The sequence below is a fragment of the Loxodonta africana genome, chromosome 23 (assembly GCF_030014295.1).
Source record: "Loxodonta africana isolate mLoxAfr1 chromosome 23, mLoxAfr1.hap2, whole genome shotgun sequence".
Classification (NCBI taxonomy): domain Eukaryota; kingdom Metazoa; phylum Chordata; class Mammalia; order Proboscidea; family Elephantidae; genus Loxodonta; species Loxodonta africana.
In genome coordinates, this window is record NC_087364.1 from 3071818 (window position 1) to 3097181 (window position 25364).

The following is a 25364-nucleotide window of genomic DNA, read 5'->3' on the forward strand; positions in this document are numbered from 1 at the left end:
ATGAATTTTTGTTTTTGCCTGACTTACTCATTGGCAGTTCAGAGCAAGAGTCTAATTATGAAGTTGAGTAGATTACTCTGAATTGGTACTTTAGTTTTTAATTGTGTAAGTAGTGTCTGATTTTAAATCTTCTGGATTCTACTTCTCCTGTCCTCCTCCTCTTCTCTTATCTACTTGTCACGAAAACAAGCTTGTCTGATCCTTCTGTTTCCTGGCTCTTAGTCCTTTTACGAAGCAGTGGGGAAGAATTATTTCCTGAAATATCTATGAGTCCTACCTGCCAGACAGAAACAGATGGTGGGCTGACAGTATTCTGGAGTTGCTGATAAGTTTAGTTCAGAATTTCAATGGTTTTCAGTAACAGCCTGAATAATATATATATATTTAATCACTGATTATTAAATTTAATTCATTTTAAACAAACTTAACCAGTGCTTTTACAAATAGTGCTTTGAATGTAACCAATGGTTTCTAAATCCAAATGTATTTTTTCTTTTGCTGAATTATAATGGGAGGATGTTGACTCATCAAACTTCTTCCTTGATGCTCTTCTATTTTAATGTATGCAAACATAATTTGGGTTAAATTACAATACAAAGCTACCCTCACCCCAGTTGAACTTGATTGAAAACTTGGCACCAACTTGATTCAGGTTGAAACTTTGTAAAAACACGAGTTTCTTCCTTTTGTTACCTGAAGAGTGTGTTTAAGAAAGTCTTTATAATTATTTAAGCATTTGGATACCAAAGGGTTAAAAACACACTGTATTTCTTTTACTGAAGAGGTTTTGGATGTTTGCTAATGTTTTGTCTGTACAAATGGCCATTTAGTAATGTTTTTTTTATCTTTTCTTTTTTTTAATGATTCCATATATTTGCTTATTTCCATCTAGGAATAGTTACTAATGTATTTGAGATACAGCATACCAAATTTTAAAGTAACCAGAATCGTGAGTTAATGGCTTTTAGTCCATACTGTTAAACTTTTGTTGAAGTATTGGCATAGTTAAATTGGCTTCATGCTAAAACATTACCTGAGGGTAATTTACGAGGCAGTGTCCTGGAGCAGTAGCTCCTGTTCAGGAGGTCACGTGACAGTGGTCACGCTGGTGAAGTGTGCTTCTGCACCTTTTGTGTGTGTGTGTATTTTTATCCAAATGTTGCCTGCGAATATGTGATCCCTTATTTAAGTTTCCTGTTTTATGAACCATTGCCCGTTTTAAATCCAATAGAAGATTCTGAACCTATAAAAACTACACATGTCAATGTTTTCCAGCTACGTAATTCGAATTGACTTGATTTTTTCAAGTAATCCTAGAAAGGGGGAGCACTCCATATAGAAACCGCTGCAACTGCCGCAGGTGCTTCTCCGAAAACCTCTCAGTTGTGGCATTGAGTGTTCAGTGTCGCTTCCTTTCTGCACACAAGGCACACTGTTGAGGTATTTGTTGCGGTGATTGGTTTTAATGCTAATCTAGGAGTTCAGATATAGATTCTTTAGATTTGCATGCTTTGCTTACCCTAATTTATGATATCTACCTTTTTATTTGTAAACTAACAGTAGATAAGTTGAGATCAGAACTTTAACAGAAATATTTATATAAAAATTGTGGTAATCTTTAATTGTCACATGGCATTAATAAAAAGAAAACATCTCCAAGGTGGCGTCACAACTCAGATTCTTAAAAATCATAATTCAGGTATTTCCTGATCTGTGCTTTTTCAAAATTAAAAAAAAAAATTGTTCTTACTAGAATGGTCTCTAAGACGTTGTGCTGTTGTGGCACTCTAAGTGGAAACTAGAAGAAGGCTTAGCAGGCCGCGTAGGTGAGTTTTGTTTAAAGGTCTTTTGGGGGCAGTCTTAGGCATAGCATTTTAATACTCAGGATTTTCTTAGGTACAACGTAGGTCAGTGTACTATATACACATTTTTGTTTTAACATCAGTGAACTTGAGAATACCAGTTTGGTTCATATTTGCCACTTACTTAACAGGACAGTTAATTCATAGTAAAGATGATTTCATGTCTTTCCATGCTTTCATATTCCAATTCTGAAATAACAGTAGAAGCTGCAGGGGATGTGGGTGACCCTGCCCAGAGGTCACTTGTAGTATTGGTGAATGTTAGGGGAACTAGAATCAACAGAAGCACCCTGGTCGTAGATTTTAAAACAAGTTGTAGCAAGTTTAGCTTTCCAGCCTAGAAATCTTACTATCCCACTTCCTTTGAAAGAAAATCAGTTTTTCAAACTCAGCAAACTAGCACTAATGCAAATATCAACATGACTAATATTAAGAGAAATCTCTGCCCCTTTTCAAAGATTTTCACATAGAACTTGTAGAGCACCAGAGGCCTGCGGCGAGTCCTGCATGGGGCCCCTCTTGTTCTCAGAAATGGACACAGATAAATTTTAGATAACACGAGTCTGGCCAGGTGCACCAATATGAAGACACAAAATTCCAAATTGTCTGCCTTTACTAAAGCTTGAATTTAAAATAACACATGCAATTTCATTGCTACCCCAATTTTAATTCAGAAGGTAGTTCTTGAGAGTGTATTTCAACAGTTTCTTCCAGATACTTTAATTTCCTTTGGAATAATGTGTATGAGTAACTGCAGTCCTTGTTCATCTTGTCTGTACTGATACCTCACTTGAGTAGATAGGAGTGGCTAGCAGCTAGCGTACTGTGGTTACATAATACGCTCAGTAAACATCTGTTGATCGGATGATTGTTTTTAAAAGGACTATAACAGAATAAAGTATAAAATTTGAATGTGAAATCACAATCGAATCTAAATCTCCGACTTCATGCCCTGTTCCCGTATAAATTTAGGAAGACAAAGACAGATAACTTAGTGTCTTCTTAACTTAAAACAGTAAATATGGTCTGAAGGTTTATTAATAAGGTGATGTATTTTAACCAGGATTATAGTTTCAGCTATTCAGATACCAAAATTCCTTACTTAACACAAAGAAGGAGAAAAAAAAAAAAAGAAACACAAAGGAAAGCAGATATAAAAAACATTTTAAAACCTGAACATCTTATGTTAAAAATTAAAAGCTTTTGAGAACTGTAAACCAAAAAACCAGCTACCGTCGAGTCTATTCCAACTCGTAGCAACCCTATAGGACAGGGTAGGGCTGCCCCATAGTTTCCAAGGCTATAAATCTTTACAGGAGCAGGCTGCCACACCTTTTTCCCACGAGCTGCCATGAGTTTGAACCACCAACCTTTCGGTTAGCAGCGGAGCACTTAACCACTGAGTCCCCAAGCCTCCTTTGAGAGCTAGACCATTTAATAATTCTGTATTCTAGTCTTTCACGTCAACGCTCACACCCTTTGCAGCCTTGATAAAACATTGGAAAGTCCCATCTGCTTATTCAGCCATTGAAAAAATGGTTTGAGGAATTGAGTCCTGTGAAGATAGTTTTCACCTTATTCGTGTTGACCTCAATGGCTCGTTTAATGGTCAGGCGCTTCGAAAATACTCAGATGGTTTAAGGAATGGTTATACTAACTGCAAGTGTTAACTTTGCACTTTCAAGGTGTTTTATTTTACATTCTTCTACTAGATGCTTTTCTGTAATATTTAACATTTTGTGACAGATTTGGCAACTTTTTTGAAGTTTATTTTTTCATTTGAATTGAATAGTGTATAAAATTGGTAAAATTTCCAGGAGACGGTGGCCAGGTATCTATTATTAGGAGCGGAGGAGGAGTTGGCAGGTGTCTTCTGTTGGGTTAAATGTTACTCATCACACCTGGCTCACGGTTGGTTGTATGGCCTGCATGCTAAGAATGGTTTTTACACTTTTTAAATGATTCAGAAAATAAAATCAGAACAGGATAATATCTCGTGACCCATAAAATAACATAATTTTCAAATTTTAGTTCTGTAAAGAAAGGTTTAACAACTAGGAGAGTGTGTGTAAACATAGCCATGCTCCGTTGTTCTGTGTGTTGTCTAAGGCCGCTCTGAGGCCACAGCAACAGAGTTGAGTAAATGTGACAGATACTGAATGGCCTGCAAAACCTAAAATATTAACTGTTAGGTCTTTACAGAAAAAAGTTTGCCAATCCTTAGAATAGATGACCCCTAATGTTCGTTTTGGAGCCTGGGTGGTGAGGTGGTTAATACACTCGGCTCTTAACTGAGAGTTGGAGGTTTGGGTCTACCCAGAGGTGCCAGAAGAGAAGAGTCTGGGAGAAAAAGGCCTCGTGACCTGCTTCCAAAAAACTAGCCTTTTAAAGCCCCGTGGAGTGTCGTTCATTTCTGCGCTCACGTATACTTGGTTGCCATGAGGTGGAACTGACTGTGGCAGCTGGTCTTGGTAATACTCATTTCAGGTCAGTTTTTGGAAGGTGTAGTGCACCATTGAGCAGTCATTTGCCGGTTTTTTTTCATGCACGCAGAGGAGAAATAGGGAGTAGTTAACATTTGATAGAGAGTGGGCATAGTGAAATGCAGGCAGCTAGGGAGCAGAGATGGAAGGAGGACATTTGGAGGCAAGAGGCAGGTGGTGCTGGTTGGTTCTGGTTTTGTTTGCAAAAACCAGCAACTGCTGGAGTGAGGTATTAGCAGATCCTCTTGATTGAGAAGAACGTAAACGGAAATAAAATTGAACTATATTGTATATAATCAGTCCCTAGTAGCGTGAGAAATGGTGTATTTGAAACCTTTTATAGCTAAGTCGAAGCAGAGGAAGGATCTGTACATTCTTATTTCTGGTAATATTAGAGGGATAGTGCCATCCAAACACTGAGCTAAATTATAATCTCCTAATTAATTCTTCCACAGTCACTGTCTCCCCCAGAGTCTGGTATCTGTCCATACATTTTCTGGAGTTTATTATTTCACTTTTTGGATCAACCGAACTTCCTGGCCCCAAAGTTTTGTGAGAAACCAGTGAAAGTTCAGCTTGACCTGTGATTGTTCTTTCTCTTTGTTGAAACACGGAAGGACATTGCATGAGCTTACCTTTAACCCTTCTCTGAGCTTCTCTTTTAGTTAACGTGCATTTTAAAGATATTATCTAAAGCCACTTGGAAATTTGGTTGGCTCTAGCCCCTGGGTGGTGCACATGGTTAAGCACTCAACTATTAACCAAAAGATTGGTGGTTCGAACCCACCCAAAGGCACCTCGGAAGACAGGCCTGGCAATCTGCTTCTAAAAGGCCTTGAGAACCCTATGGAGCACAGTTCTACTCTGCACACATGGGGTCACCATGAGTTGGAACCCACTCGACAGCTCCTAACAGGAACAGCAGTCTAAGTGAAAGGGGCGGGCAAGCGTTTTACTACTTTTGATGGGGGAGAAGATAAGACAGGGAGACCTTGGCATGATTATCTAGGTGTTAGAAAACAGTCTTACTCAAATGTTGATGGCGTCCTGGGCTGTCTCCAGTTATTAGCAATAACTTGTTGCTTATTTTTCTTTAGATTGCATTTTCTTGGATGAGCAGTAAAACTGCTATTTAATCTGGTGTTTGTTTTCTGAACAAAGAGTAATCGAATGTGTTTTGGTGGTTCTTCTTTTCCCAGCTTCAGAATCTTGGCCTGGCCCTTAAGCATCTTAGTTTTCCTCTGTGAACAGGCATGTATGATTGTAACTGCCACTTTTAAATACCATTTGCTGTTGTTTTATTCTCTGGCCCACTAAGGAGTAGTCTTTACTGTCAGCTTCATCAAAGTAGTGTTTTTATTTGTCCTCGTTTCAAAGGGCAGCTTCTCATTTCTCTGTTGATTTCCTTTGGAGAGTAAATTCGTGTTTACCTATGGGAATGATTAGTTTGTAAACTGGGCTTATGTTCTCAGTCTTGATCTTTTAAAATTTTAAACAGTTAAAGTGTTTTTATTTTATCTTCATACGGCAACTTATTTTTCTGTTCACATTTTTTAAATTATAGCAGATTTGCTCTGGACCATCTTTACTTCTGTGATCTTCTAAAAACGAAGTACACATGCTAAAAATAATCCACCTGTGCACTTACCATTCATGTGGTTAAAATTAAGTGGATGATCATTTTGTACATGTGTAATTAATATAATTAGGCAGTTTCATTTAATTCATGTATGGAAATAAAAAATAACATGAAATTCTGTAGTAGTAGTATTCATCAGAATTCACAACCATGAAGTCTTACGGCAAATGAAAATGTCAGTTTTAGTTTATAATAATCCTGACCCAACTGCCTTATATTTTTAAGAAAATTTTGTTGGTTTCTGGGACTCTCAAGTCGTCTTTTTTAAATCTGATCAAATTGGATTTGGGCCTTCGCCGTTCTTCAGAATGTACAGCACATTTCTTTGTCTCGTGCTTTAAAACAGTGGAGACTGATTATCCAAAAAATAAAATGTTTCTGTTTGTTTCTGAGGTTGGAGCTTCGTGAGCGTGGTGATTAGAAATATGACTGCCCAGCTCACTGGTCTCTTCGTAAACGGGAAGCCCCTATCTGTCCCTGATTCTGTAGCTTCCGCTTGCACAGTTATATTTCCCTTAACAGTAGCACCCTAGGAATAATGCCTATTGAGTGATCTAGGCTGGTTGTTTCATCGATAGAAAATAAGGCCTCTGATTTGGTGTCACATCTTTGCATATAGCATAGCTTGCTAGTTAAATATGGAAGCTGTCTTTGCTGTTAAGTACTTCTGCGGCTTCAGGTTGTCAATCTGCAGTTAACAGAATGTTTTGTGTTTTTACAGGTTTACTTCACAGAACAGTGTGTATTTTTGTCTTCCACAGAAGCTTCAACACGGAGTAGCCTTTGTTCCCTAAATTTTTATTCAGTATTCTAATTGAGGTTCACGAATTCAAGTGATTCTTTTATATTCCTCTTATTCAAATCTCTTTTTGTATTCTGCCACCACTGTCTGCTTTAATCTGACTGTCAGCTATGGTAGAACATATAATAGCTTTACTGCTAGTGTTATTAACCAAGTGAGATGATCTTGATTCTTTGTAGTGATAGAAATCTTAACCTGGGGAGTAAGTTCCTTGGGTAGTAATGGAAGGGTTTTCAAAGGAAATATCCACTCAGATGCTCTAGAATGCCAAAATTTAATACTTCTACAAGTTTTTCAAAGCAGGGACAAAAAACGAAGTGCAAAAACTCCTGCTTTTTAAATCCGATGATAAGTTAATGTCAGGGCATCCATCTGAGCTTCCACTTACAGTGTCACACGTTAGCATGGGGTCTGCTTTGCACAAACTGAAGCTTCCTGGTAAGCCGTTCATTTGTTTTTAGGAAGCCGGTTGTTATGAATGCCATGGACAATTTCAGTATATGTTTGTTTGTTATAATTTTATTCAATTAAAGAATGAATTATTAAAATTAAGTACAGATAATAGAGAGTTCCGTTTCAGGCCAAGTCTGAAGTTAGCATAAATTTAGGTTCTTCAGACTAACGTAAAACATGGTCTTGAGAAGTTAAATAGGAAGATACTTTTTAAAACAGTTTAGTGTATTGATTTTTGAATTACTGTCTCCCAAATCTTGCTTAGAAATCGAATGTGTATGAGAAAAGTTAGTTACAGAACTAGGATGATTAACTACTACTTTAATGAAAATTTGCTGTAAATTTATGTAATCATTCATATCGCCTTCAGATAGTTAGTCAGTTCAGCAGGAGCAAAGTCCCAGCGCAGACACTAACGGGGTGTAACTCAGTTTTTTTGTGTCATGCAGCCTGAGAAATGCCAGTGGCCTGACAGCGGCAGACATTGCGCAAACCCAGGGTTTTCAAGAGTGTACCCAGTTTCTCTTGAACCTCCAGAATTGTCATCTGAACTGTTTCTATAACAATGGCATCTTAAATGGGGTTCATCAGAATGTATTTCCGAATCATGTTAGTATGGGAACAAATCGAAAGAGGTCCTTGGAAGATTCGGAGTCCATTGGTGTAAAGAAAGCTAGAACCGAAGGTGAGACCTCTTTCTGGGTGGGAAAGCAGGCTTTTTTTCTTTGTTTACTGTGTCTTCTTTCTTATGGCTGAAAGCTCCTTCGCGATGAGATCTTCGCTTAAGGTGATAAGTGTACCCTGAGGATTCTCGTGCAGTGGCGATGGAGTTTTCCCCTATATTGCCACTTTGAAGATGGACCACATAACAAAAGGAAGGATCTGAGGGCCGCTTGACAGCTCATATGTACATAACGTTCTTAGCACCCAGGTTTACCTGCCAATGAAGTAGAAAGGTTTTTTTTCATTTGTTGTATCTGTTTGAAATATAACTATTAAAATAATCTGCCCCTGTGCCTGATTTTTTTTTTTTTTTTTTTAATTCCTGCGAATGATCCTGAGCTTATAAAAACTGATATTGGTATGGCACTAAAACCCATTTTTACGTTTGGGAAAGTGTTTCCAAACTTTCCTGTTAGCCTCTAAAGCCCTATGATTTCTCCTCATTTGGTTTCCACGTCCCCACATTGTAGTGTGTAATTCCTTATCACACAAGACCAGCGTGTCAACTTGATGTTGAGAAGGTAAGTATATAAGGTAAGTTACTTCAGTTTTAAGGATCCTACCTTTTTTCTTTAAAGAGTTTTAGAGTTTGCTACCTTTTTTCTTTAAAGAGTTTTAGAGTTTGCATATATGCAGAGTCAATGAGTTACTCTTTAAATTGAAAAGAAAAAAAAAAACCCTAGGAAAAAATAGGTATGTATGTATATGTACATAAACCAAACCCACTGCCATTGAGTTGATTTCCACTTACAGCGACCCCATAGAATTTCCAAGGCTGTAAATCTTCACAGAAGCAGACCGCCACTTCTTTCTCCTGTCAGGCGCTCTGGAAATTTTGAACCACCGACCTTTCGGTTAGCGGCTGATCGCTGTAACCACTGTGCCACCAGAGCTCTGTATTCTTAATCAGAAGACAAAATTCAATAGCTTGTGAAGAACATTTAATCATATCCCATACATGAAAGGGAAAGGTAGATGTGAGAGCAACTCAGACCTGGAAAGTAATCAAATTGAAATTATGACATAAGATTTGCTGAGGATAAATATAAAGGCCTGCCTTCTGGGTTCTGTATATATACATATATATATACATATAGCATAGGTAGAACATGCATTTATCACATCAGGGTCTAGAGGCTTTAGTTGATTGTAAATTTGATGGGCGTCAGCATCGCCTCTCAGTGCTGTAGCTAGCTTAGTTTAACTGCAGTATACCCGAACAGAAACTATTTTCCTATAAAATGTCCACATTATCACCTTGCACAGCTGCGTAAATCATACTTACTTTAAAGACACCTAAGATTAGGTGATTTTTGTAGTACAGTTCAGTGTATGTAGTTTATCAGATACAGGATTTGTAAGTTATGGGCCTAATTTCTTGAAAAGATGCTGTAAGAATAAGTCCTACACGAAGATAAATTTCAGAGCTGGTGCTTTATTGCAAATTATTGTTCCACGTTGTCGTCTGTGTCGTGTTCCAATATATTTTATTTTGAAAGCACATCAAAAGCACCCACTTTTGAAAAATAATTGTTCCATTCAACCTTCAGAACTCTTGGCTAATGAGTCAAATGATATTAAGTGTTTTGTTTTCCCTTCTTGTAATTTTTTAGAGGTGTCATTCAGCATTCTGGTAAGATGTACCTAAAGAGTTCTACAACTAGTCTCTCAAAGTTTTTAAGGTCAGTTGAATTCCATTCCTTAAGTAACCTGAAAGTGTTTCCAAAGATCCTTTAAACTTCAAGATTCCTAAAACCTGTCACTGGAGAGTTCCTGGCGGTGCAGACAGTTAACATGTTAACCGAAAGGTCTACCCAGAGACTTCAGAAGAGAGGCCTGGTAATCCACGTCTGCAAAGTCAGCCACGGAAAGCCTGTGAAGCACAGCTCTGCCCTGACACACGGGGTTGTCCTGAAGCACCCCGACAGTGCCTGGTGCTTTAAATCTCGTTGCTGCACGAGCCGGGTTTGAGTAGCCATGCTGATTTTCAGGAGATGGTATTTTCTTCCTCTAGCAGGTAGAGGTTCACATTTTAATCTACCCACGGGGTGGAGGTTCGCATTTGCACGTTTTAATCTACCCATGTTGCTTTCTCAAGCTACACTTTCCCAATCCTCAGCCCTGAAGATTCTAAGTCAGAAGAAAATGTGGTTGAAACCTAGCGTTTTCTGTAACTTTTAAGCCTAACGCACCTGAGGCTGAAGCAGTGTCCAGATGTACATTAGGATTTATGAATAGTATTTCCTGTAAACATCACAGTAGACGTCTTTGGTCTAAGATACACATTGCTTCCCAGCTAGGATTCCGTGCAATTCCAGTGTTGCTAATTTGTCTGCTGATCATTACTTACTAATTTTGTAAAGGTTCCTAATATTTTTCTCTTTTATATAGGTGATACCAAAAAAAAAAAACAAAAAACCCGTTGCTGTCAAGTTAATTCCAACTCTACCAACCTTGCAGGGCAGAGTAGAATTGCCCCATAGCGTTGCCAAGGAGCGGCTGGTGGGTTTGAAATGCCGACCTTGTGGTTAGCTGCTGAGCTCTTAAAGACAGTGCCACCAGGGCTCCATGTAGGTGATAGCCCTTAGATTTGTCCCACCTGTCACTTGTGTGTGTGGGTATATATATATTTTAGTTTTTATATTGATCTAAGTTTAGGTAGGTATTTTCACACAGACCACTGGCACCCCCCCCCGCCAAGTGCTCTTTTGTCTATGGGAATGGAAGGAGGTGGGGTTTTTTTTCCTTTTTTACTATCATATACTCAGTGAGAAATGGACATTGATACATTGATTCTCAATCATTAAAACAAGAATATTTGTTGCCAATTACCTGAATGTTCAAAATGTTTTTCTTGGATTGAAAAACTGTAGTATTTTTTACCTATTTTTCAACGTGTGATTTCAAGATACGTTGCATTCGTTCTTTTTTATTGTAATGTATGACACCTTGTTTTGATTTGCTGTTTAAATATTCATGAGCTTAAGTTTTTTGCTCAATTACTCATTTTACATAAACGTTTGCTCCTCATGCCAAAAGTGAAGATACCTGTTTCCTTTCCTCTTGTGCCGTACGCATTCAAAATGTTTTGTGAATATCTTCACATACAGAAGTCTTCAGGAAGGTTTATAGTTGTTTTGCAGTACAATTTTGGCTCTTAATTTTTTTTTTCAAGGCACTTGGGATAATAGCGTGGCTATATATTGATGTGCAGAAAGCCTGGGGGCATAGTGGTTCACGGTTCGGCTGCTAACCAAAAGGTCAGCAGTTCAGATCCACCAGCCGCTCATTGGAAACCTGCGGGGCAGTTCTACTCTGTCTTATTGGGTCGCTATGAGTCAGAATCAACTCGACGGCAATGGATTTGGTTTTTATATATTGATGTATAGCTTGAACCTTAATAAAACAGTCCATTCTGTCTTGTAGAATCTAAGAATTATGTCAATTGATATTTTTAGTGTGGAATTTATATTCATAAAAGCAGTTACTTGCAGAAACTATTTTGGCTAGCTGACTCTTAAAGGGATGCTCTGCAAAATTTTCTTTTGGTATCATGATTCTAAGAGTTACCCAGTGTCCCCCCGCAGAAAGTAGTGTCTCCCTTGGCTTTCAAGAAACTGCTTTATTTTCAAATATTTTAAGGTAATTGGAGTAATTTTTCCTTGGGAACTATATTGATGTAAAATACCTTGAATAATAACAACTTGACCTTTTTGTATTGCTTGACTATAAACTTTGTCCTTTGGAAGCAAGTTTTACTACAAAAATTCATACTTTACAATCTTCCATAAAGTCATTCACATAAATTATCAAAATGCGATTTGGTCAAAATACAGATATAGTTAATAAATGTGGTTATGAGCTTGGGGGGTGAAATAAAATCCCAAATTATTTGAGTGGTTGGTTTTGGTGAAAAGTTTGTTGGTAATATTTTCCCCGATTTGAGATAGTTCAGGGAAGCATCAGATAAATGGTTTTTCTTTTCCTGTTTATCAGCCATTTGCTCAAGATGGTAGAACAGATGGACTTCAGGACTACAGCTGCAGTTTCTATGTTAAAATGAATTTAGGCTTGTTAGCTTTTCCTAGTTGGTCTTCAGGAATGACACATCTTCACTCAATATTATTCATCCGTGTCCCCTGAAAACTTGTCCAGCTTATTAATGACCTGGTTAGAAAAGTATGCCAAGGCCCGTCCATGAAGGAAAACTTTGTATTGTTTTTAATTAAAAATTTTCTGGTTGAAGCTATAAAGTTTTGATGGGGAGGAGCAGTGTATTAAAGAAAACTGACCCAATAACCACCAATTTCATAGCTGAGAAGACAGCTGCCGTAAGAGGCAGACTGTGGTGATACCAGATCTCAAATGCTAAATTGACTTCGTAGTTTTATTTTAATCAAAATGGTATCGATCTTAGAATCTTCTACATGATAGGTAGTATTTAATGATTGTAAAAAGCCTTTTAGGAAAAATACGGCATTATCCTCTGTTTTAATTTGACAGTGAAAATTTTCTCAAGCACGCTTGGATTCCAGGATGAGTTAAACGTGTCAGATCACTGGGTCTCTTCCACCTTCTGTTTGTGTTGACCAGGCTTAAAGACGGGTGGAGGAGGGTGTTACTTAGCCAGGTTGTTAAATGATAGAGTTACCCACATGTTAGCTGATTGCTTAAAACGTGAGATTCAAGAAATAAGTGCCTCTGTAAGAGTGAGTTTTTATTTAGTTGCTCCTAGTTTCACATACAAATGTTTTATATATGTGTGTACTCAGGAAACGTGTATAATTTTATAACTGTTTCCTTATCTTGTGCTTAGTGTTCTCAGATTTGCAATAAAATACAATTTATATGTTTTTAAGTTTTTACTAGACTTGAGAGATCACACCTAGTTGTGTTCAAATAACAAAGCAGTACATGTTTCGTCTTGATTCCTGAATACGTGACACCTTAAAATAGAATTACACTTCGGAACCAGAACGTTTCTGTGATTTCAACTCCTCGTGGTATAGTTTCAGTAAACCTCAGGCACCCAGTTTGTTCACAGCACATGTGTAGACTGCAGTGGACAATTAAAAAAGACTCTAGTGTCCGGCATGTTTACTTAGAACACGTTTGTTTCACATGGAACTTGCTCTTTTAACAAAACCCAGGGACTCTCCTTCCTGTTTTTTTTTTTTTTTTTAACTCACTGCTTTTGCGTCCATGGCATGCTGCACTCTCCGCTGTTGGTAGCACCGTCCCACCTCCTGCAATCTCACTCCGCCTCTGTTGCTGTCACTCATACATGGACAGGAGTCAGTCCCAGGAACAGTCACCTTGTAGAGGAAACCTCATTTGGCCTTAAGTACTATTTTAATTTTAACAGGACTTTTCGAAGAAAAACTATTAAGTGTCGTAGAGCAGAACCAAGAAGAATGATGACTGGTGGGAAACCACAAACTAAGCATTTCTGGCTCCTTTAACGGGGAAAGTAAGGTCCCCAATAGTTAGAGGTCTCAATAACAAAATACACTTAGTTCATTGGAAATGCCATCGGGGTGTGAGGTGTCCTGGAGGCCTGGAGACTACTTCTGAAAGATTACAGCCACCGAAAACCATGTAGAGCGCATTTCTACTCTGAAACACGTCACCGTGAGCCAGAATCGACTCCATGGCAACTGTGGTTTGGATCTTTTGGTTAGAGAACCCCGCTAGTTAAGGGGTTTTGGTTAGAGAACCCCGCTAGTTAAGGGGTTATGGGTCAGCACCAAGGAACTCCTTCACACTGGTACCTTAACTATTACTAATCTACATCGTGACCACAGACTGAATTGTACTGTGAAGCTAGCTAGTTTTTGCACAAGTAAAATGCCTCTTGCTTTGGTCTTGGGGACGTAACTAGTGTGGGGCATGTCTTGGTAGAAAGACCCCCTTATCTGACTAGTGCACTTAACCTTAAAACGTGACAGCACTGATCTTTGTCTCCTTATGAGATTTTTCTGCCTTATAAACTTCGATAACCCTGGGGTATAATCAGCCATTCAGGTAAGTTTCTCTCATGGTGTGGCTTTAGTGTCCATCTCTGCAGTGCAGCCAGCCTCTAGCTTTTAAAAACTTAGGTAAAACCTTTTTCCACATCTTCAAACTCCTTGGTAACAAGTAGTTTTTCAAGTAGTTTAAAAATCTTGTTGAAAGATGCTTCAGGGGTCTTTGAGAATACAAATGGAGCCTTGCTGAGTTGTACCAGCCCCAAATAGAGCAAACTTCCTGCCCCCCAGGTTTCCCTCACCACCCCCCAGGCTCCTCCCTGAGGTCAAGAATGAGATGGGTTTCCTGGCCAGAGGTGAGTCCTCTGTCTTTTCTCATCCATGATGGTAGGCAGTGATTACACCTGCCTGTGAACTCCATCTCAGGAGAAAGGGAACCTGAGAGATTTAATTTTAAGCTAATCAGGTAGCTTTGCATCATAAATAGTATTTAATGTATAATTTTCATTGTAAATAGTATCTAATCAATAAATGCCTACTTTGGCAAAAAAGTAAAAAGGCAAGAACACGGAAAAGTTGTCATATTAGGTAACCTGGACGTGTTTAGTTTTTCCATTTAATTGTGGTAGTCCATAGGAAGATAATACAAGAACAGTCTCTTCCAAAATGTAAATAGAATCAAAATCGGTAACTTTGAAAGAAATTTTGCATTTCTGAAATGGCTATATAGGACACCTTACTTAGGAGCAAAGTGGAGGATTTAATTCCTTCAGCAATGGTGATAGGTGTGTGTGTAGATGGATAGATGAAACTGTCAGAAGGTGACGTGATTGTTGTGAACAGGGCAGAGTTGAGTCTAAACTGTTCTTAAAATTGAGAGGCCAGTTTTAATTTGGCTCATAAAATACAATTTTCAAAAGTAAGTAATTGCCACCTTAGTGTGCCATCTAGCTGAGCACTTCCAAATTAAAGGTGCCAGGAATAAAAGTGCAGACCCTGCCCTGGAGGAGGCATTAGTATAAAATAGTATGACACGATTCTGGGATTTTCACCCGAGGAGTTACATACCTGCGGTTAATGGGCTGTAAAGATTGGTCTGTCTATGGAGGCAGGTAATGAAGTTCTGTGACGTTTACAGTAACACGTTTCCCACATTAGGTTTTTGCCTGTCAGGAAAGAAAGCTTTGGGTCTGTTTCAATTTTATCCTGCATTATCAGTGAGAAGTTCTGTATCAGGCTTAACTCAGGCACCCTGGATAGCACTAGTTAAGATGGCTTTCCTCTGCCCGAAGCCCCAGGCTTCCTTCTTGCCCCCTCGTGGCAGGTGTGCCATCATCTTACACTTGGATTTTGTAGCCCATCTTACCTGAGATGACAGTATTGTGATTCTTTGGGGTTTGTTGTTGGATAATTTAATGATTTTTGTTTTGTGATCCCCCACTCCTCTGAGTGAGTGGACTTCATTCATTGACAACAGGTACTTGGGGCACTGGGCTTTAAGAGGGACTGAAACGACAAATATCAAAGCTTTGGGGAAGTTCTTTTTTTTTTTTTAACTCACATCTGACAGTTTTTCTGCCTGCTTTTCAGAAGTCGCCAAACGCACCACATCAAACCAACACCTGTTGGCTGTCGAGTGGATTCCAGCTCCTGGCGACCCTATAGGACAGAGTAGGGCTTCCAAGAAAGCAGCTGGTAGATTCGAACTGCCAGCGTTTTGATTAGCAGCCAAACTCTTCACCACCACACCACCAGGGCTGCAATATAGTTGCCACTTTTCCCAAGGAAGATTGTCATCAGAATTTCAAGACAAAATCAGACGTACTGCGTATATAGATCCTTAAAGCTATCTAGATTGTATTTCCAGCAATTTTTTTTCTTTTAATATTTAGATTTGCGGTTTTGGTGTAGTCTGCACCGATTCTCAGTGCAAGGGAAAATCATTACCTTGCTTGGCTGAGCAGGCTTTGTAGAATGTAGAAAGAACATGGTTTCAGAGTCAGGGTTTAAAACCTGACCCCATTTCTGGCTGCAGATTACCTGTTTTCCCTACAGACCCTAAAGGTTGTGGGAATTTAGTCATCTGGTTCCTGAAACACTTAATGGAATCAGCCTGGCCTTCCTCCAGGCCCCCCCCCCCACCTGCCCCCTTTTTTTAAGCTGCCTTGGTTACCGCTGGTTTCTTCCATGTGGGTACTGTGTTTCCTCGTGAAGATGTGTAGGGCTTTCCCATCACCGATTTTGGGCCTGGGAACTGCTTCCCTCTCCAGAGCTGTGGAGCGTTAGGAAAAGTTATGAGCATGGAAGACTCAGAGCCACGGTTTAATGCCTCTGGTCTTAAAGGAACTGTATTGAAGAGCACTTCTGATGTCACACCTGAGCAGACTAATGCTTTCTCCCCAGCTAACAAGTCACACTCCTGTTTCTCTCCTGATCCCTCAGCAGCGGGGTTTCCATTTCCTTAACCGCACCGCATATTAGCCCCTTGGTTTCTGCACAGTCTGGGGAGTAACCTGGAACGGCTGTTAGGCACATTTCTATAATGAACGTGGTTCATGTCCCCCTAAGGTTAGAATTAATGAAAGCTGCAAAGTTCAGTTCTCCCTATTTTTAAAATACTTATTTGAAAGGAATATTTAGCACTGAAGGTTGTTAACTTTACTCATTGTGGGTATCTTTTGACCCAGAAATAATCCTGGGTATTTATGTGAGTAAAGAATCGGAAATGTGCACAAAGGTGTATTTATAAAAATGTTAATTGTAGTGTTCATAACAGGAAAAAAGAAGCAACCGAGATAGCAAGGGGGAGCTCAGTAAATTACAGCTATACAATAAATTATTGTTCACCTTGTGATTTTTTTGAAATTGATGTGGGAATGCATTCATGCCATGTTAAATTAATAAAAGGTATAGCAATAGTTTTATGATCCATTTTTGTTAAAATACATGCTTATTAAGACTAGAGCAGCAGACGGAAATTGAGTGCTGATTACTGGTAGTTTGGGGGAGAAGTGTTTCTGTGTGAAGCGTTACCACCTGGAGGACAGTGCTGAGATACGCACATGAGCTTCCGTCCAAAATTCTAAGAATGATCGTAAGAAATGTGTGTATGTAGCTTCAGCTCCAGGTTTCTTGGAACTAAGACTTTTTAATATTTTCAGTTTTGTTGTATTTTGATGTTCACATAAGTCAAATACCAGTGTTGGACAATATTGACAAACCTGCCTGGAGGCTTGACCTTCACCTTATTTTTTTGTTGGTAAAATTTGTGAATTTTTTCAAACCGTAAAGGTTGTTTCTCACGTTAAGAGCTGTGCTAGTATACTTCTGTGAAACAGTTGAAGGAACATTTTGGACACGATGTGGAGCCTCCCAAATTTGAGAAAAGTGCTTAGGGTTCATGTCTGTAGGCTACGTAATAGTGCTTTATGTTCTTGAAATAAGTCTTGAAATGAGAATTTTTTAATCAAGTAAATCAAAATAGCTATCTGAAATTCCAACTTGGCGCACTTCAAGAAATATTTGTATTGTCAAGAAGTTTCTCAGTCACGTACTAAGTTCATTAGTATCTTAGATTTTTAGATTATTTGGTGGTTTAAAGTATTCAGTGATTTGACAAAAGGAAAGGAAAAAACTTGTCTTAAAGCCTTCTTGGATGTACAGGGGAATCTGAAACCATCTTTGTTTCTGCACAGCTCAAAGCTCGGGTCACTGCGTGCCGCTGGTGAACGGCGAGGCAGAAGACGATGCTGACAACATGCACGTTGATAGAGAGTTCGCTGCTGTAACAGGTGGGAGTGGACAGTTTCCTGGTAACTGCAACAACAATCAGATGGTTGAAGACAACAAACAACGCCAGAGTTGTTCTGTTGGACCAAAAGAAACAGAAATATATACTGTTTCCGCAATGCAAACCCCTTGTCGTTGCAAGAACCAGTATGCCTATTATTTCTAACATCAGTTTCTCTAAAGCTTTTCTCTGCACTTTGTTGTCCAGTCTTTGAAGATTGTTATACTCTATAATTTGCCTATCTTGGACAAGTTTGTAGATACAAGAAGTGTTTTTGGTGCATTCTATGAATATAAAAAAATGTAAGTGCAATCTTCCTGTTTCAAGTTGAGGTTTTTGCTTAATGTGCCTTGCTTATTTTTAATGAAGTTTTTACATTTTAAATTTTCTGATATATGACTTTTGGGTGAATATACCAAACATGCTATTGCTCATATTTTCAAAACAATATACAGCAAGGACAACCAGCTGTAAACATTAAGAACAAGTAAAAGTGGCTTTGATTTGTAACCCAAATATGCCGATCTGGACTGGAGTCTTTACTGAAAAGTCTTGGTTGCTGTGGTTTCTGTGGTGTTCAGAATAAGTCTGTTAAAATGCTGTACACCATGTTTCACAAAGCACATACTTTAGTACCTAGAACTTTTAGTGTATTAAAACAGTTGACAGTCATATTTCTAATATTTAAAAGGCAAAGGCCCTTTTCCTTCTAGCATTTAGAATATCTAAAAAGTATCCATTTATTAATGCTGTTTTCTACTGTTTGTTTTATTTAGGTGACCAAGAAAACATTTTAGCCAGCTCTCTTGTGTTAATAAATTTAGGAATACATAGACTAAGATTATACATGATGCTGTGTTAAGAAATAGATCCTTTTTTATAAAGTTGCATTATAATTTTTTTTTTATGCTGAGTTCTTCACTGGAGATAAAAGATTATGCACGTTGCTTCCCAAATCTATATGAACGTATCATTTCTGTTCACTGAAATGAACGTGTACATCTTTGTAGACACTCTAGGGTCATTATATGTACAGTTAGTTACCTTGTTGTAAATATTTAAATGAAATGGGTAAGTTTTCCAAGGGGAATTTTCTTTGGCCAGTACATTTGAAACAATAGATTTTCTGTAGTCAGGGTCTGTCTGACCTTACCTAAAGATAAATAAAAGACCCCTGGTGGTGCAGTGGTTAACCACTCAGCTGCTAACCTAAAGGTTGGTGGTTCGAACCCACCTAGCTGCTCCGTGGGAGAACAATCTAGTGATCTACTTCCGTAGAGATCACAGGCAGCCCTCTGCCACATTTGGGTCACTAGGAGTTGAAGGTCAACAGCACACAACAACAACAAAGATAAAGAACAAAATTCATAAAGCCAGCTTAAAAAGAAGACATATGCTTTTGAAATGTGAGAAGCCATCGTTCTTTATCCTCTAAATATTAGTTCCCAGAGATTTCAAGTTCAATTAAAGACCATGCTTGAACATAAATATTGAAAAAGTCATGTTGTATTTCACGTTCATCCCACGTAATCGGTGCCAAATAAGCATTCCCTTTATTTTTCATCATTTTGACTTACAGTACTATCTTATTGAATAAACAGAGTTTATCACATTGCTAAAGATTACTTGGATTTATTTTTTGGGGGAAAAAGTTTAATATAGCTATTCCCCTGGGATAACTTATTTCATTTGTTTTTGTTTTTATTTCATATTTAATCTTCGAAACACCTCTTTTCTGATCTTTAATTTTAACTAAATATGAAAGCTATCATTTTATTTGAAAAGAGAATCTATTATCCTCTGAAGAATTTATAGCAGTTATTAAAATATAACTAATTGCTTATGTTGCCAAAAAAGTGAAATATTTAGAAGAGGTTTTGTTCCTTGAGCAGCTGTGGTGGTTTTGTTGCCCGAAAGTAGATGGCTAGGACACACAGAAATCTATTATCTGAGTTCGAATCTGAGGTACACAGGAAGTGAAACCAAAAATGAGGTGTGTGTGATGTGCTAGGGTGACTGGCCGTACACAAAATGCATCCTTACTCTGAGTTACTGGGACAGAGCGCTCTGGTGTGCAGCTGCCATGCCTTGGCTTCAGGAGGGCAGAGCACCGGGGTGATCTTTAGACCATTCTCTACTGTTCTGCAGATTCCTGCGAACATGGGTGTTTATTAATTCTTCTGCTCCAGAATGCAGAAAAATGACTTGTAATTGCCAATCCCAGCATTCTCGTGCATTTTGTGATTTTTTCCTTAAGACATCTCGATCTTAATGGATGTCTCTATATGCAAATTAACTAGCAATATTTTTCCCAGCGTAAGTGGTTTTTCAGAGTAGCCTAATAGAGGGAAACCAGCGTAGTCACGTTAATACTGACTTGCTAAGGAACTGTTCAGAACCGTGCTGTTGGGGCAAGGCTGTGCATTGGTACTCACAGCGCCTTCTGTGGTTGCCGACTTGCCCTGTATCTGCCAATGCTGTCATGTGGCATTTTGCACAAGTACTGTGTAGATTTGAGTGTTAATAAGAAAAAAAAATTGTGGCTTTTACCATTCCTGTTTGCGCTTCCCTGATTTGTGAGGAAAGCTTTTAAAAAACATCCGTGCAGCTATCGTACAGTAGCCTGAAGAACGTCCTTAATTAGCCCGCTTCGCTTACCTCTTTTTTTTTTTTTTTCATTAAGAGCTGGAGAGCTTTTCTATTTTATTTTAACCCTTCGTGGGAGAAAACCCCTTACATTCAGTTCTCACGGACTTGTTCAGATGTGACTTAAACATTGCTCTCGGGAAGTAGTCTTAAAATGAGAACAGGTTTTTGATGGCTTTTCAATACTGTCGGTATTACTCATGCGTTATACTTGTCAACTTAAGTTAAAATTTGGTTCCCCCGGTGCTACTGAAATTCATCAAATGTTCATCTGTTACCAGGCAAATACTACTGTTGTGTTTTGTTTTGAAATCTACCTATGCACCGTTTTTGCTTTGGAAAAGGAACTGGTTTGTTAAGAAAAAAAGAAAAGAAAGAAACCCTTTAGAATTGTAGCAGCAGCGAAGCATTTTGTGGTTTCTTCTCTCCCATTGGTTCTGAATTTTGGTGACAGGTGTATTTCTTAATGCAGATGTGAAAAACAGTAGCTCCGTATCGAATACGTTGACAAACGGATGTGTCATCAATGGACATTTGGACTTCCCCTCCATGACACAGCTCAGTGGGATGGAAAACAGAACTGACCAGTGCTTAACAGGACCTAATGGAATTAGCAATGGACTAGTTCCAGGACTGCCATTTGTGGGTAGCCAGGGCTCCCTGTCTGTTAGCAGTGCCGAGGAGCCAGAAAGGACCATGAGCGTTAACTCTGACATGTGCGGTTCCCTGCACCTCAACGGTAGTCCCAGTAGCTGTGTAGCTAGTCGACCTTCCTGGGTGGATGATATCGAGGAGAATCTGCACTACGGACATTATCATGGGTTTGGGGACACTGCTGAAAGCATCCCTGAGCTTAACAGTGTCATAGAACATTCCAATTCCATCAGAGTGGAAGAAAGATACGACAGTGCTGTCCTGGGCATGATGCACCTTTATCACGGCTCTTAAAAATTTCTGGCCTGTCTTTTATCTGAAATGCGTTAATCCTTCCTGTCAACCAACTCAGAATATTCATGTAGCATTAATGTGAAGGAATGCCTCGACTTGTGCTTTTTTTTCTATACTTCAAAATACTGAAAAAGGAACCTTTTGTTTAAGTTTCCTGTGAGTCCTAGTTTGTGCAGGAGTGGGGCTCCTTTAGTATGTAGGTGCACACACAGTGGGACGTCAGTGTTTTTATGAGATGCACTCTTGGATTTTAGTTTTTCTGTCACCAAATATTTCTTTTATTAATACTGTCACCAGAGATTGTTCTGTTTCCTTTTGTCAAAAAAAACTATACCTGTTCAAGATAAACTAGGAGGCAGTAAATGAGGAGCCTGGTAGTTTATCTACGCCTGCGTCGTTTTGAAGAGCCTGCTTTTACCCTTTCCTGGTGAATTCACGCCAGAACGCAGCCGTTTCCCTATGCAAGACCCAGCCTTACGGCAGATTCCTTCAGTGATTCGTACGAAGAGCTTGTCTTTCTCAGCGTCCTTAGAGGTTACCTTTGTAACTCACCGTGTGGTGAGGATGTTAATTGTAGACACACACCGTGGACTGGGCATGAATGGCCTCCCCTAATGATGTGAAGGAGATCACTGCTTTGTGTTTCACTGAAAACAGGCCAGCCTGGGACTTCTGACTTAATCATATTGTTATTCTGCATTTCCTACCTTGTGTCTAGAATTTTTACCACAGGTAACGGTTTCATTTACATGTAGTAGAAATCACTGTTTGCAGGAACTGTCAGGTGGAAATATTTAACTATTTTGACATGTTTTCTTTCTTCTTTAGTTGTACTTTTGGGGGGTTTCCTCCTTTAAAATATATACTGCTGTGTGTATTCAGTTAGCGGAGAGAATTTTTAATCTCTCTCAGTAAAGCTGCATTATGTTTATGGTTTTAGAGATGTTAACTTTTGTTTAGACAACTTAGTGGTTACACTGTGCAGATATTGTAATGGAGTTTTACTTTTCTGATTTTTGTAATAAAAATTGGTGAAGATAAAATGTCAAAGGGTTAAACCAAGTGTTCCAAGAGTGTAACTGACGTTTTGTTGTAAAACTGCCCTTTACAAATTGAATTAAAAACTCTCACACTCAGTTAGTTCCTGGGGTGTAGTTTCTTTTGGGGAAAGGGTGGTGGTTGCGATGGATGGGATGGGAAGGGAGATAGAATTTTTGTGTGGCATTTTGCTTGTAAGATTTTACTTTTTTTTTTTAATTCGCTGTATAATATTTCTGATGCTTTGATTTGTTAATACAGTGAAACCTGTGAGACCCAGAGCTCAACGGGAATGCCTTGTTTTTCTGAGTCTCACAAGTTTTCCACCTTTGACAGGGTGCAGCCTTTCCACTTCAAATAGGTCTTTTATCCATGCGTGATTTTATAACACCGTCTGTTAGCTATTTGGAAAATATTATTTAACTGAATTCTGCAAATCTTCTAAATGTTGATATATTCGTTATTTAATTTTTTAAATCACATTAATATGACTAATGATTTCATAAAAGGCAGAAGATACCAAGCTCTTGGTACTGGATACAAATTTTGCAACATTCTAATTTTTGTTGGAAAGGTCAAATTTTATCACGTGTTACAAATACTGGGAGTTGTTTGCCTGGACTGATGGGCCAGGTGAACCACAGCCTCCACCAGACTAAGCCCAGAAGAACTGGATGGTGCCCGGCTACCACCACCAACCGCTCTGACAGGGACCACAATAGAGGGTCCCGGACAGAGTGGGATAAAAATGTAGAACAAAATTCAAATTCGCTGTAAAAGACCAGACTTACTGGTCTGACAGGAGACTGGAGGAACCCCCAAGACTGTGGCCCCCAGACACCCTGCTAACTCAGAACTGAAGCCACTCCTGAAGTTCACCTTTCAGCAAAGATTAGACAGGCCTATAAAACAAACAATGACAAACCTGAGGATCGTGCTTCTTAGTTCAATCAAGTGTATGAGACTAAATGGACAACACCTGCTCAAAAGCAAGGACGAGAAGGCAGGAAAGGACAGGAAAACTAGACAAACGGACGCGGGGAACCCCGAGTGGAAAGGGGGAGTGCTGACACATTGTGAGGATTGTAACCAATGTCACAAAACAATTTGTGTGTAAATTTTTGAATGAGAAACTAATTTGCACTGTAAACTTCCACTTAAAGCACAGTAACATTAAAAAAAAAAAAAAAAGCCAAATATCTAAGTCTGAATAATTATGGTTTGTCAGTCATTCTTTCAAATCATAATGGTTTATGAGAACATGAGAGGGGTCGGGGTCTAGGGCACAGGTGGTTCTTTCTCAGTAAGTAAGAGGAGGGAAGGCAGAGGAGCCCTGATAGACAGGTGAGGCTTGGGAGCTTGTGGACGGTTCTCTTCTGATTGCTTCTGTTTTCTAGGTGGAATTGCACATCGGCTGGATTGGAGGAGAGATGGGAAGATGGAGTCACTATGACAGTGAGACTAAATGGACTAAAATACAGGATGGTTTCTGGGAGGCCCCAGTGACCCACTAAAGTTGTTTTTGTTGTGTGCCATCAAGTCGTTTCCAACTCAGAGTGTTCCTAGATGACGGAGTAGAGCCGCCTCATAGGATTTCCTAGGCTGTAAATCATTATGAGTCAGAATTGACTCAGTGGCACTGGGTTTGCTTCTTTTTGACGAGGAATTGTTAACAGGAGCAGATCACCAGGTCTTTTCTCCAGTGTGGAATTTAAGCTGGCTGAGGAGGAGGGGCAAGACAAGGGATTTAACGGAGTAAAAGGTTGAAATCGGTCCAGCTGAGACAGTAGAGGGAGTGAGCAGAAAAAGCAGGAGGTGATGGTTGGAGTAGGACGTTTGCAGTTGGAATTAGGAGGGAAATGTAGCTAGTGGTAATGTCAAGGTCTGTAATAGACCAAGCAAGCTGAGAGAATAAAACCATGGAGTGGAGGGGGTCAAGGATCTGAGAGGTCAGCATATTGAGGGGATCATCTTCATAGACACTGAAATTACCCAAAATTATGACAGGCAGGAGTAATGTTGGAGGTCCGTGGGTGGTGTACGCTGGGTTACTAGCTGGAAGGTTGGCGGTTCAGATGCACCCAGCAATGCCTTGGTGGGAAGGCCTGACAGTCTACTTCCTTAAGACCACAGCCATTGAAAACCCTGCATGCAGTTCTGTGACTCGTGGGGTCACCATGAGTCGAAATCAGCGGCACCAGCTAATGCTGAAGAGAGTGATAATGAGCCAGGCACCCAGGTCCTCAAGGATTGAGGGCAAGGGGGCCTAGGATTGAGATATAACTGCAACAAGGAGGGGCAGCATGTTGTGTGGTCAGATGGAGTAAGATCTGAAGCTGAGAGTTTAGAGGGATGAGGGAGGTAGGATGGTCTGGAAGCAGTAAAGAGGCAAAAGGAGGAAAACTTTACGTCCTGCAATCCCAGTATGAGAGAAAACAGACACTATTTGGAGGAAGAGGAGCACTGGTGGTGCAATGGTTAAGCACTCGGCTGCTAACTGAAAGGTAAAAGGAACCCACCAGTGCTCTGCAGGAGAAAGATGTGGCAGCCTGCTTCCGTAAGGATTACAGCCTTGGAAACCCTATGGAGTAGTTCTACTCTGTCCTGTAGGATGGTTATGAGTCAGAATCGACCTGACTGCAACAGGTTTGGTTTTTTGGTTTTATATGGAGGAAGTCCTGGTCAGAGAGAGCCAGCTTCAGGTAGCACAGGGAGAAGAAATGAAACGTAGAGGGGATTTTGCCAATGACTGGCCGTGGTTTCCAGGCAGCACAGTGAACGGTATCAGGAGATGGAGAAGGGCCGAAGATGAAGTCAGAAAAGGGTAGCCACAGAGGTGGATGGGAGTTGGGGTCTTGGGGCAGGTGGGGTGGGGGTTCTGGGAAGAGCTAGAAAAATTTTAAGTGCTAAAGATGCTTAAGAGTTTGCCATACTTCCTCTTTTTATTTTAATTTTTGGCGAAAATATACACAGCAAAACCCACTCCCGTACCACAGTTTCCAGATGCAGTGATG

General features: G+C 39.4%; 1 protein-coding gene across 1 annotated transcript in view; it reads left to right on the plus strand.

The window, feature by feature from the left end:
- ANKRD10 (ankyrin repeat domain 10) overlaps positions 1–22448 on the plus strand; it is a 39554-nt gene extending 17106 nt beyond the window's left edge. The window contains exons 4-6 of the mRNA XM_064275224.1: positions 7689–7924; positions 17624–17719; positions 20837–22448. Coding sequence (XP_064131294.1) covers positions 7689–7924; positions 17624–17719; positions 20837–21312 — 808 coding nt within the window. The 3' untranslated portion in view covers positions 21313–22448. The remainder of the gene's footprint in view (positions 1–7688; positions 7925–17623; positions 17720–20836) is intronic.
- The last annotated feature ends 2916 nt before the right edge of the window (positions 22449–25364 follow it).